The following is a 12,094-nucleotide window of genomic DNA, read 5'->3' as shown; positions in this document are numbered from 1 at the left end:
GGGGCTGCCGGCCACCGGCTGGCCTGGCCTTCGTTCTGGCCTTGTACGAAGCAGGCCCGTCAGCTACCGCGGCCTGGGAGGTTCTGAATTCTGTGGACCCCGCACGCTGCAGGGATGCCGACACTGGCCACTGGGAGATGTCGGCCTACAGTGTCAGGTGGATGCGTGGTCCCCAGAGACTACATTCTGGTGGCTTTTGGTCTGCGTTGACCAGTGGGTTCAGAAGGTGATGTCCTGGGTTTCCCTGCTGGTTCTAACAGGTTTTTCCGGATGTGTGGAAACCCATGGCTCCCAGAGTGGGATTCCTCCTGGCGCCTGGGCTGGCCCTGCCTGCCCGACCTTGGTGTGGCCCCAACAGACACCACCCCAGGAGAACCTGGCCCTCACTCACGAGAAGGGGTCATGAGTAGAGGGACAGCAGGAGCAGGGCCCGCTCCACACGAGCCCCCAGCAGCAGGGACAGCGGCCCTCTGAGGCCTGGACTCCACCCTGCCTGGGTGAGCAGGGCTGTCCCCAGAACCCAGTCATGGCCACAGTGGAGAGGCAGCAGCCTGGGAGCCAGGTCTTGTGGGCCAGCTTGAGGGCCTGAAAATGGACCCCAGGCCCAGGTCCACAAATCGTGCAAGGGCAAGACACTGGCACAGGAGCACCCACCCTGCCAATCCACGGCAATCCAAAGTCCAAGGCCCTGGCTGGGCAGGTGTCTTTGGGCACCAGGGAGCAACTGCCTCAGAGCCTTGACACACCGGGGTTCAGGTACAGACCCCACCCTGCACAGGCCCAGTGGCTGAGCATCACCTCTGTCCATCCCAGTAGTGGACAGGGATAGGGATGGGGGCTGGCACCAGGGCCCAGATGTCCAGGGAGGGCATAAACGCTCAGGCGTGTTGCAGCGGCTCACACAAAGTGTTTTTCTAGTAATGGAAGCAAGACGCTTAGGGTCACTTCACATTTTACTGAAAACTCTTGACAGGCAGGAAGAGAAATGGCCCAGCCTCTGGCCCATGTTCCGGCACCCAGAAGGCACCCTGGCAGGTATGCAGGCCAAGGGGGGCCATGGCATGCCCTCTATTGGTGGGGCTCTGGCTGCAACAAGGCTAGTGTGCTCGGTGAACATGGAGCATGGCATGACAACCGCACTGGACAGGCCTCTAGAAATGGAATGAAGCATTCCTGTCACTCTGGCCCTCGGACACCCAGTGGTCAGTCCAGAAACTTCACAGTCTAATGGACCGGGTGCCCTCGTCAGGGCCCTGGGAGGACGGAGCTCGGGGCCTGGGTCACTCTGGGAGGGTCATGGGGAACTTGTCAGCATGGCCACAGCCCCTGCCGGGGAGGGGGCCAAGAGACAGGCCCAGGGCCCCTCCCAAGGGCTGTGGCCGAGCTCTAGGAGCCACCAGAGGACAGATGAGACCTGGCCAACCAGCGGGAGGCCCCACATCCTGACCTGCAGAGGAGCTGGTGGAACCAGACAAAACCAGGTGGCCCTGTGCTGTGCTGGCCCAACAGAACCAGCCAAGCAGCGGGACACTGTACCGGCCCCATCACTCAGAGGCCGCAAGCCCAGTGCATCCTATGAGCCTGGACCACAGCCACAGTGAGCAGGCGCTCAGGCCTGGCCGGGCAGCATCTTGTAGGGGTTCAAGATGCCCTGGGGGTCCAGCAGGGCCTTGAGCTGTTGCATGAGCTGCACGGCTACGGGCGGCTTGCTGTAGCCCAAGGCGTCCTTCTTCCTGAAGCCCAGGCCGTGCTCCGCGCTAACGCTGCCCCGCTGGGCAGCCGTCCACTCGTACACGTAGGGTTCCAGGGCCCCCAGCAGTGAGGCGCTGAAGGCCTCTGCGGTCACATTCAGGTGCAGGTTGCCATCGCCTGGGGACAAGGACATGGGGTCAGGCTGGGGGAGGGGCCCTGAGACCCCTCGGCCATGCACCCCACCTCATGCTTGCCCTGGGGCTGCTGGTCTCCAGGCGGCCCTGACCCTTGGGCTGCCCCAGTGCACACTTCCTAGAGGCCAGCCCAGAGGCTCGCATTTCACAGTGACCACCTGTGTGACCACACCGGAGCACACCAGCCTGCCAGAGCTACCATCTGGCCTAACACACCTCCAGGTTCACACCCCGGGCCCCAAGGGCCACTCCCCCCATAGCGCCCTGACATCCCAGGTCTGGCCTTTGGGAGCTGTCAGACCACCCTGACCACAACCCACGCACAGTTCCCTCTGGAGACCCAGTCATGACAAGAGGCATGAGGTGAGCCCACATCAGGGGCAGGGACCCTGCAAACTGGACCCCCAAGGACAGTGGGCCCTGGCCTAGCGGGGTGAGGAGAGGAGGAACGGATGGTGAACTGGCACAGAGGAGGGGCCAGCACGGTGCAGGGAGAGGGTGCAGGGAGAGGGCCCGGGCTTTAGGACTCAGCACCTAGACGTAACCACAGGCCCAGGTCAGCATGGCCCTTGCCTTGAAGGGGGTCAGGCCCACCCAGGAAGCCAGCTCCTGGGAACCTGAGGTCGTGCAGATGTGGGGAAGAGGAGCCGCATGCTGTGGGGCCCTCGGGCCAGAGCAAAGCGGACTTGCTCCCACTGCTGCAGACACCGCTGTGAGCCAAGGGCACCTGGAGAGCCCCCACCCTTCCCGAGACCTGCTTACAAGGCAGGCGGCATGGGTCACACCACGGATGTCTCAGGCCCTCCCCAGCCTGGACACACATCCAGCCACCTCTGCATGCGGCCCCAGCCGGACTCGTCCCACAACAGCTGCCCTGACTGCACCCACTGCTCTCAGCTCCTCTCGCCTGACCACTGACGCTGATGGCAAAGTTTCCATCCAAAGCCACCCTGAGAAGCACCACTTGTGGGCGTCATCCATGTGCACGTGAGCACCCACATGCCCATCTGCACTCTCCTCTGTGACCAGTCTTATGTAACCAGTCCCTTCTGGCTAAGAACTACGAAAGGTAGAGAGGAAATTACTTTTCCTCCACACATGAGCACAGGCTTCCCCAGGGCCTCGGACCAGGTGGGAGCACACAGGGACTCCATCCCACTGAGGCAGCCCCTACCCACTGACACCGTCTCAGGGTAAGGGTGAGGGACCTGGTGGAAGGAACTGCCTCCGCAGAAAACTGAAACATTTGCCCGGGTGCCCTTGGTGACACCAAAGGCACTGATGAGGAACATGCAGACTAACGAGGTTCCAGAGACTCAGTCCTCACTCCTTACAGAAGCAAACTGCCTGAGCAGGACCTTGCATGATTCCTACAGATAAAAGCCAAAGAATAAGAGCTCATGCCCAAAGTTATGTACACACAAGCAAACAAATCACCACGAGGAAGAGCCAGCAGAGTTGGATCTACATGGACCTTAATACTGCCACTTCCAGAATCATTTGCAAGTGTAAAAGGGGAGATGTAAAAAATGACCACCATAAAAACCAACCAGCACAGTTTCTAAATATCCAAATCAACTTTCTAAAACCAGAACATGTCCTGACCCGGGGGGACATAATTGTTTGCTCTCTGAGAAACCTCGGCAGACTCGCTGGTGTGCAGCTTCCCACAAGAACATACAATCATAGAGTGTAAACCTCAACACGTTTAACTGCATGCTACCATAACAAAGAGGGATTAACAAACTGGCAGATAGCTGGAAAGAAAGATAAGAAACACAGGAGGGGGACCAGCAGGGGGCATGGTGGTTAAGTCAGTGGACACTCCCACATGGCCAACCACGGTTCTAGTCCTGGACCTAGTGGCTTGCTTTCTCACTTTCCCTCTCTCTCTGTGTCTCTCTCTCTGGTTAATTAAAATAAAATGAGCAAATAAAATAAAATGATTTTAAAAAGAAATAAAGAAACACAGGAAGAGGCCAGCAGGTGATGTGGTAGTTAAGGTCTAGATCCCAAATGGCTGAATGAGCAGTTTGAGTCTAAAGAACTGGTGGCTTGGAAAACACACAGGACAAGTGTGCATACATGACGAAACCCCAGGAGTAGAATCGAAGAGAAAGGATTGCAGTGTGGCTACACTCCTGTGGGTTGACTTCTCACTTTTCTCTCTCCAGCAAGTCCATGTACCCTATAGAAGGAAAAAAAAAAAAAAAACCTGGAAAAGAAAAAGAAACCTATATGTTGTCTCCAAAGACACATCCACATTATAAGAATAAATAGAAAAATAGAAAAAGTTTGAAAGTAGTGGAAGTAAAAAGTAGCACCTCAAATAAATACTAAGTAAAAATGTTGTTCTATAATAACAAAATGGCTTCAAGGCAAAAGACAATTCTAGAGATAAAAGGAATTGAGCCTATTATGGTAAGAGATCAATTTGCTAGAATGAAATGATAACTCAAATCTATGCTCTTAAGGCTGTAGCTTCAGACTGAGGAAGCTGCATGGAGAAACAGCTGGTTGTCAGGCGGGAATTTCTAGCACATCCTCGCAGTAACTGACAGCTGAACACCACATTGCACATCTGACTGGTCTATGCAGACACTGACTCCATCAGCTACAGAAAGACACCCTCTTCAAGTGCTCATTAAAAAATTATAGAAGTTGACCAGTTATAAAGTTGACTTGATCAACAACTGGGCCGTTAATGAAGCTGATGCAAAAAAAAAAAAAAAAAAAAAAGACCAAGCTCTCTGGCCACAATGCAATTAATAACAAATTAATTATCTTAAAATATCTAGAAAACTGTCTATGTCTGGAAATTGATAAACACATTTATAAACAGTACAATGAGGTAAGAGAAAGCAATAAAAGGTACCCAAACTGGAAAGGAGGCCATCAAAACGCCCTATTTGCAGATGACATGATTGCAAATACAGAAAAACCTAAATACTTCACCCCCCCCCAAAATAAAAGTTTAGAGCTGACAAACAAGTTCTGTAAAGTTACAGGATACAAAGTCAATATGCAAAGCTCATTAGCACTTTTATATACCAATAACAAACTAGCTGGGATGGGGAGGGGGGCAAAGAAAGGAAAGAAGGAAAGAGAAAGAAAGGGACTAGCAGATAGCATAATGGTTATGCTGCTGGACTCCCACATAATCAACCTTGGTTCGAGTCCCGGACCTGGTGGCTTAAAACTCATGCTGGGCACATGTGCATGCATGCATGCCCAAGATCCCAAGAGGAGAATGGAGGAAAAGGGATTGTGGCATGGCCATCTCCCCAGGGGGTAATTTCTAGCTTTCTCCTTCTCTGTCTCTCAGCAAAAATCTCTCTTTAAAAAGAAAAGAAAGAGAGAGAGCGAAAGAAAAAAATCTTACTTACAGTATTTACCAAAAAATTAGTAAGATACCTAGGAATAAATTTAACCAAGGAGATGAAAGATCTCTACAATAAAAATTATGAAACACTAATGCAAGAAATTGAGTGCACACACCCACACACACACACAGAAAGACTTCCCATGTTCATGTACTAGAAGAATCAATATTGTTGAAATACCTATACCACCAAAAGCGATCTACAGAGTCGATGCAATACCTACCAAAACACCAAATTACCAGGAAAAACATGAGGGCAATGCTCTAGGACATTGGCCTAGGCAAAGAATTTTTGGGTAAAATCTTAAAAGTACAGAAAACAAAAGCAAAATTAGACAAATGGGATTATGTCAAACTAAAAAGTTTCTACACAGCAAAGAAAACAAAAGAGTGGAGAGAAAACCTACAGAGCAGAAGGCATTTGGGAACTGTACATCCGACAAGAGATACATAACCAAAACGGACCAGGCACTCAACTCATTAGTCAAAAAATAAATACTCAGAATTTTAAAATGTGCACACAATCAGAACAAACAGTTCTCAATATCAATGGCCAACAACTATATGAGAATGCTCAGCAATGCCAGTCAGGAAATACAAACCAAAACCATGCTGAGATAGCATCTCGTCCCAGTTAGAATAGCTAACAATAGTAAATGTGAGGTGAGATGCAGAAAAAGAGGACCCTTGTGTACTGCAAGGGGAAGCATAAACTAGTACAGCCATTATATAAAACAGTATGGAGGTTCCCTAAAAAACTATGTGTAGAACTGCTGTATGATCCAACAACCTCGCTGCTAGGTACAGACCCAGGAGAAAGTCAGTGTGTCATAGAGAAGTCTGCACCCTGGTGTTTATGCAGCGCCTTTCACAAAAAACAAAATATGAAATCAAGCTAAGTGCGAATCAACAGACAGAAACGTGCAAAGAAAACATGGAATATATATGCATACACACACACGCACGCACACGTCATGGAAAACTATTCAGCCAGTAAAATCCTGGTATCTGTGGCACAGTGAATGAGCCTAGAGGACGTCAGGTTTATGAAATAACACAGGCACAGAGAGGAAAAGCTTTGTTCTAACTCACAGATGGAAATTCAAAAGCTGACCTCATAGAAGCAGACAGTAACACAGCAACTAGTCCTAGAGGCTGGAAAGCTGGAGGAAGTAGGGAGAGATGGTGGCAAACAGGTTAAAAAATTTAAATCCCTCTTCCAGAGCAAGAAAAATAGGGGCCAGTGGGTAGTGTGGTGGTTAAGGCATAGGACTCCAACGTGGTCAAATTTGGTTCATGTCCCAGATCCGGCTGCTTGAAACATGCTGGGCGCATGTACATGTGTGCCCAAAATACCAGGAGAACAGAAGAGAAGAGCTGTGGCATGGCCATCCCCCCAGGGGGCGATTTCTCACTTTCTCTCTGCCTGTTTCTGTCTCTCCAGAAAGCACACATGTCCTGTGGCTAAAAAGAACCCCCCAAAATAAAAGTTTAGAGCTGACAAACAAGTTCTGTAAAGTTACAGGATACAAAGTCAATATGCAAAGCTCATTAGCACTTTTATATACCAATAACAAACTAGCTGGGATGGGGAGGGGGGCAAAGAAAGGAAAGAAGGAAAGAGAAAGAAAGGGACTAGCAGATAGCATAATGGTTATGCTGCTGGACTCCCACATAATCAACCTTGGTTCGAGTCCCGGACCTGGTGGCTTAAAACTCATGCTGGGCACATGTGCATGCATGCATGCCCAAGATCCCAAGAGGAGAATGGAGGAAAAGGGATTGTGGCATGGCCATCTCCCCAGGGGGTAATTTCTAGCTTTCTCCTTCTCTGTCTCTCAGCAAAAATCTCTCTTTAAAAAGAAAAGAAAGAGAGAGAGCGAAAGAAAAAAATCTTACTTACAGTATTTACCAAAAAATTAGTAAGATACCTAGGAATAAATTTAACCAAGGAGATGAAAGATCTCTACAATAAAAATTATGAAACACTAATGCAAGAAATTGAGTGCACACACCCACACACACACACAGAAAGACTTCCCATGTTCATGTACTAGAAGAATCAATATTGTTGAAATACCTATACCACCAAAAGCGATCTACAGAGTCGATGCAATACCTACCAAAACACCAAATTACCAGGAAAAACATGAGGGCAATGCTCTAGGACATTGGCCTAGGCAAAGAATTTTTGGGTAAAATCTTAAAAGTACAGAAAACAAAAGCAAAATTAGACAAATGGGATTATGTCAAACTAAAAAGTTTCTACACAGCAAAGAAAACAAAAGAGTGGAGAGAAAACCTACAGAGCAGAAGGCATTTGGGAACTGTACATCCGACAAGAGATACATAACCAAAACGGACCAGGCACTCAACTCATTAGTCAAAAAATAAATACTCAGAATTTTAAAATGTGCACACAATCAGAACAAACAGTTCTCAATATCAATGGCCAACAACTATATGAGAATGCTCAGCAATGCCAGTCAGGAAATACAAACCAAAACCATGCTGAGATAGCATCTCGTCCCAGTTAGAATAGCTAACAATAGTAAATGTGAGGTGAGATGCAGAAAAAGAGGACCCTTGTGTACTGCAAGGGGAAGCATAAACTAGTACAGCCATTATATAAAACAGTATGGAGGTTCCCTAAAAAACTATGTGTAGAACTGCTGTATGATCCAACAACCTCGCTGCTAGGTACAGACCCAGGAGAAAGTCAGTGTGTCATAGAGAAGTCTGCACCCTGGTGTTTATGCAGCGCCTTTCACAAAAAACAAAATATGAAATCAAGCTAAGTGCGAATCAACAGACAGAAACGTGCAAAGAAAACATGGAATATATATGCATACACACACACGCACGCACACGTCATGGAAAACTATTCAGCCAGTAAAATCCTGGTATCTGTGGCACAGTGAATGAGCCTAGAGGACGTCAGGTTTATGAAATAACACAGGCACAGAGAGGAAAAGCTTTGTTCTAACTCACAGATGGAAATTCAAAAGCTGACCTCATAGAAGCAGACAGTAACACAGCAACTAGTCCTAGAGGCTGGAAAGCTGGAGGAAGTAGGGAGAGATGGTGGCAAACAGGTTAAAAAATTTAAATCCCTCTTCCAGAGCAAGAAAAATAGGGGCCAGTGGGTAGTGTGGTGGTTAAGGCATAGGACTCCAACGTGGTCAAATTTGGTTCATGTCCCAGATCCGGCTGCTTGAAACATGCTGGGCGCATGTACATGTGTGCCCAAAATACCAGGAGAACAGAAGAGAAGAGCTGTGGCATGGCCATCCCCCCAGGGGGCGATTTCTCACTTTCTCTCTGCCTGTCTCTGTCTCTCCAGAAAGCACACATGTCCTGTGGCTAAAAAGAAAAAGGAAGTGTCACCATTGCAGCATGAGAGTTTGGGTCTCGAATGGCGGCTAGGGCACCACAGCCTCCTCCCTGGTGATAAAACCCCATTGCGTCCTCAGCTGGTCCCTCTGGGGTCCTGTCTCCTGGGTCAGGTGCACTCGCATCGCATCACAGCCCAACTCCAGGCCCTACGCAGTCTCCCTGAGCCCGGTTTTCAGCCTTGTGCTGGCCTGCCGACATCCCCAGTGAGCTGTCATGACGAACAGAAGTGTCTACGTCTTACGCAGCCGGTCCCCTCTGTCCTCCAGTTTATGCTTCTGTGCCGCGTTCTGAAGCCCTCCACCTTCGTCGGGCCACTTCTCCCATGTTTCCTCCTAAACATCCACAGGGCCCTGCAGGACGTCTCCAGAGCCCAGGAGACTACGCCAGGTGCAGCTGAGCATCATGGGACGAGGGTGGGCACCCTGCACCACTGAGCTCCTGGAAGGTCACTTTCCCTTGGTCCACAGCACCAACCCCAACCCCCACCCCACCCGGCACCGCCATCCCACAGGCCACTCCAAGGCTCTCCCTGACCCAAGCCAGAGCCCCACAGGGCCATGCGGGAGCCAAGCTCCGGTCAGCAGCCCCTAAGGCCACACTCCATCCCCACTCCTTGCCCGTCTCCCATTGATGGCACCTTCAGACACCTGTCCCACAGGCTGCCAAGGACTACACAGATGAGCAGTCTTGTCCTCTTAATTAACTCAAACCGAAAGGTTGACTTTTCTCCAAAGAAAAGTCTGCAACTGGCCCGGCCACTTGGATCCAAGGAAGGGATCCGCAACAGCCACTTGTCAGGCCCGTGGAAGGCCAAGGAGCCAGGAGAGGTATACCCAGGAGAGGCTCCCGGAGATCCGTGGTCTGGGCCATGAGCTTAGCTGTACAACTCACCAGGCGGCCTTTCAGAGAGTTCCAGAAAGAACCACCAGAGGCCTCCTCTATCCCTAGCTCTTCCAGTCACCCAGGCACCTGGGAGAGCAGGGGAGGAGCAGGCCAGCGAGGTAGGACACAGGGGCTCACCCAGGTGGCCATAGCCCACCACGTGCTTGGCACGCGGGCCCAGGCGGGTGCGCAGGTCGGTCACCAGGTCGTAGAGCCGCTCCACAGGCAGGGAGAGGTCATACTTGTACACATAGCCGTCCCGGCCCAGCGCCTCCGAGATCCTCTCCCTCAGTGCCCACAGCACCTGGTGGGGAGAGCAAGGAAGCACCGTCAGCCCCGGCCCAGCAAGGGCTACACTCCCTCCGTACCACACGGACAGAGTCCCCACGGGGCCGGCTCACTCTAGGACCATGCCAGGCACCGCGAGGACCCTCAGCCAGAGCCAGGGCAGCCCCCATGAGGAGGGACGGGCCCCGGGCACACCTTGACTGAGGCAGGCACACTCAGGGAGAGCAGCGCTGCAGGGGACAGAGGGACAGGCGGGGCTGCTGGCCACCAAGGCTGGAGGAGGGCAGGCTTCTGTGTGGGCTGCCTGCCTGCCCTTCTCACCAGACACCCAGAGCCACCGAGATGCCATGTGAAACTTCCAACTGCTTATCTTAAATCCTCACAAGACAGGGACCAGCAGTTGGCATAATGGTTATGTCGCTGGACTCCCATGTAGTCGACCACAGTTTGAGTCCCGGACCAGGTGGCTTAAACTCACACCGGGCACATGTGCATGCATGCCCAAGATCCTGAGAGGAGAATGGAGGAGAAGGGGTTGTGGCGTGGCCATCCCCCTGGGGGGTGATTTCACACTCTCTGTCTCTTTCTTTCTAGCGAGTGCACATGCCCTATAGCAAAAACCTCTCAAAAAATGCCCAAGATCCTGAGAGGAGAATGGAGGAGAAGGGGTTGTGGCGTGGCCATCCCCCTGGGGGGTGATTTCACACTCTCTGTCTCTTTCTTTCTAGCGAGTGCACATGCCCTATAGCAAAAACCTCTCCAAAAAAAAAAAATCCCCACAAGACACTACGCTGACACCAGCCAGTAACAGCAGTGACCAGCACTCCCTCAACCGCGGACCCTCCAGCCCATGTCCCAGTATCCCCAGTTCTTGCACCAACTTTTCAGCTCATTTCATCAAATCAGCCCAAGGGCTCCCTCCATGTCCCAAGCCTGAGCCATGCCCAGTCCACTGCCTCAACAGCCCGGTGATGCCTGCAGCCCGCTGCCTTGGTGCCAGAGTCGTGGTCAGTCTGCCCATCTCAGCAGGCACAAGGCCTGCCCTCAGCCTGACTGCCTCCTGTCCTCTGCCCCGTCCTGCCTTCTCTGGAATGTTCTCGAGTACAGCAGACCTCTGCTCTGGGCCATGTGTCCCCGTCACCTTGTCACTGCCTCTTTGGGACGCCTTCCCATGCCTCTCTGCCTGGCTTCACCCTCCCCGGCCTTCACACCTCCAGAGGCATTTCCTGGTGTTCCAGCCTGAGTGCAGTGGTCAGCCCAGAGTGGACACAGGACGCCCACAGATCAGCTGAGCGATAGTGGCTGGTAGAGAAACAGTGTCACCGGGACCTGGCGTGCCACCCTAGGGGGCCGGAGGCAGGTGTGAGTCATGTGGGGGACTGGGAGCAGTGTCCCTACCAACACCCCAAGTCGGAACCTGTGAACCCCAGCAAAGCACTTCCAGACCTTCCAGGAAACCGAGGGCTTCTGGAGGTGGAAGCCGACAAGGAAACGGCCCGCCCCACCCTGCCCTGCACGTGCACTCTGGGAGGAGGCAGGCTCCAGAGATGCCGCACAGCCTGCACGGCCAGCTGGCTGGGCTGTGAGCCCCAGCGGTCACCAATGACAATGGCTGCACTGGGACTGTAGGTGGGAGCCGGGGTGCTGGGGCAGGAGTCTGGAGGGCGGGGTCCTCTGCCAGCCAGGCAGGGGGGCCTATGCTGGCCGGCAAGCTCCAAGCAGAAGCCCCAAGCCCAGTGGTGCTCCCTCCAGTGTCCAGGACCCACTCTGTAAGACAGGAGGGCAGCCGCCACGTGACCACAGGGCGCAGGCCGCTCGACGCAACCTGCCTGTGGTGTCCACCACTGGAAACACCCCTAGCATGCACTGAAGCAGATGGCTGGAGAGCCATGGGAGGCAAGGCTGCCACACGCTGCCCTGGATGTACTGCGGGCCCCTGCAGCATTGCCACAGGCAGGGACACTGAAGAGCTGCCTCAGTCACCAGGAAACGCAGGTGCCACCCCACAGGAGCTGGCAAGTTCAGACAAGATCGTTCCCATCACACCCAAAACACTCCGGTAGCCTCAAAGGTGAACTGCAGGCAGAGCTGACCACAGCTCAGAAAAAGGAAGTCGAGGAGTCCCTTGACCTCAGGAAGCCCCAGGCCCAGACAGCTCCCACCCACCTGCTAAGTGGCAGATGGGTTCCCCCAGAGCTGGCCACCAGCCTGGGCCCCACTCTGCTGCCCCTGGCTGGTCCCCCCCCCCCCCACTGCCGCC

At 52.5% G+C, this 12,094-nt stretch overlaps 1 protein-coding gene across 1 annotated transcript in view; it reads right to left on the bottom strand.

Moving 5' to 3' along the window:
* Positions 1–941: 941 nt before the first annotated feature.
* Positions 942–12,094, bottom strand: part of D2HGDH (D-2-hydroxyglutarate dehydrogenase) — a gene marked incomplete in the record, with an annotated part of 28,835 nt that continues 17,682 nt past the window's right edge. The window contains 2 exon segments of the mRNA XM_014582816.2: positions 942–1,869; positions 9,685–9,850. Of these exon segments, the coding sequence (XP_014438302.2) occupies positions 1,610–1,869; positions 9,685–9,850 (426 nt within the window).

The sequence above is a fragment of the Tupaia chinensis genome, unplaced genomic scaffold, assembly GCF_000334495.1.
Source record: "Tupaia chinensis unplaced genomic scaffold, TupChi_1.0 Scaffold143823_1, whole genome shotgun sequence".
NCBI lineage: Eukaryota > Metazoa > Chordata > Mammalia > Scandentia > Tupaiidae > Tupaia > Tupaia belangeri.
Note: the sequence above shows the minus strand (reverse complement) of the source record. Positions and strands in the feature narration are given on the sequence as shown.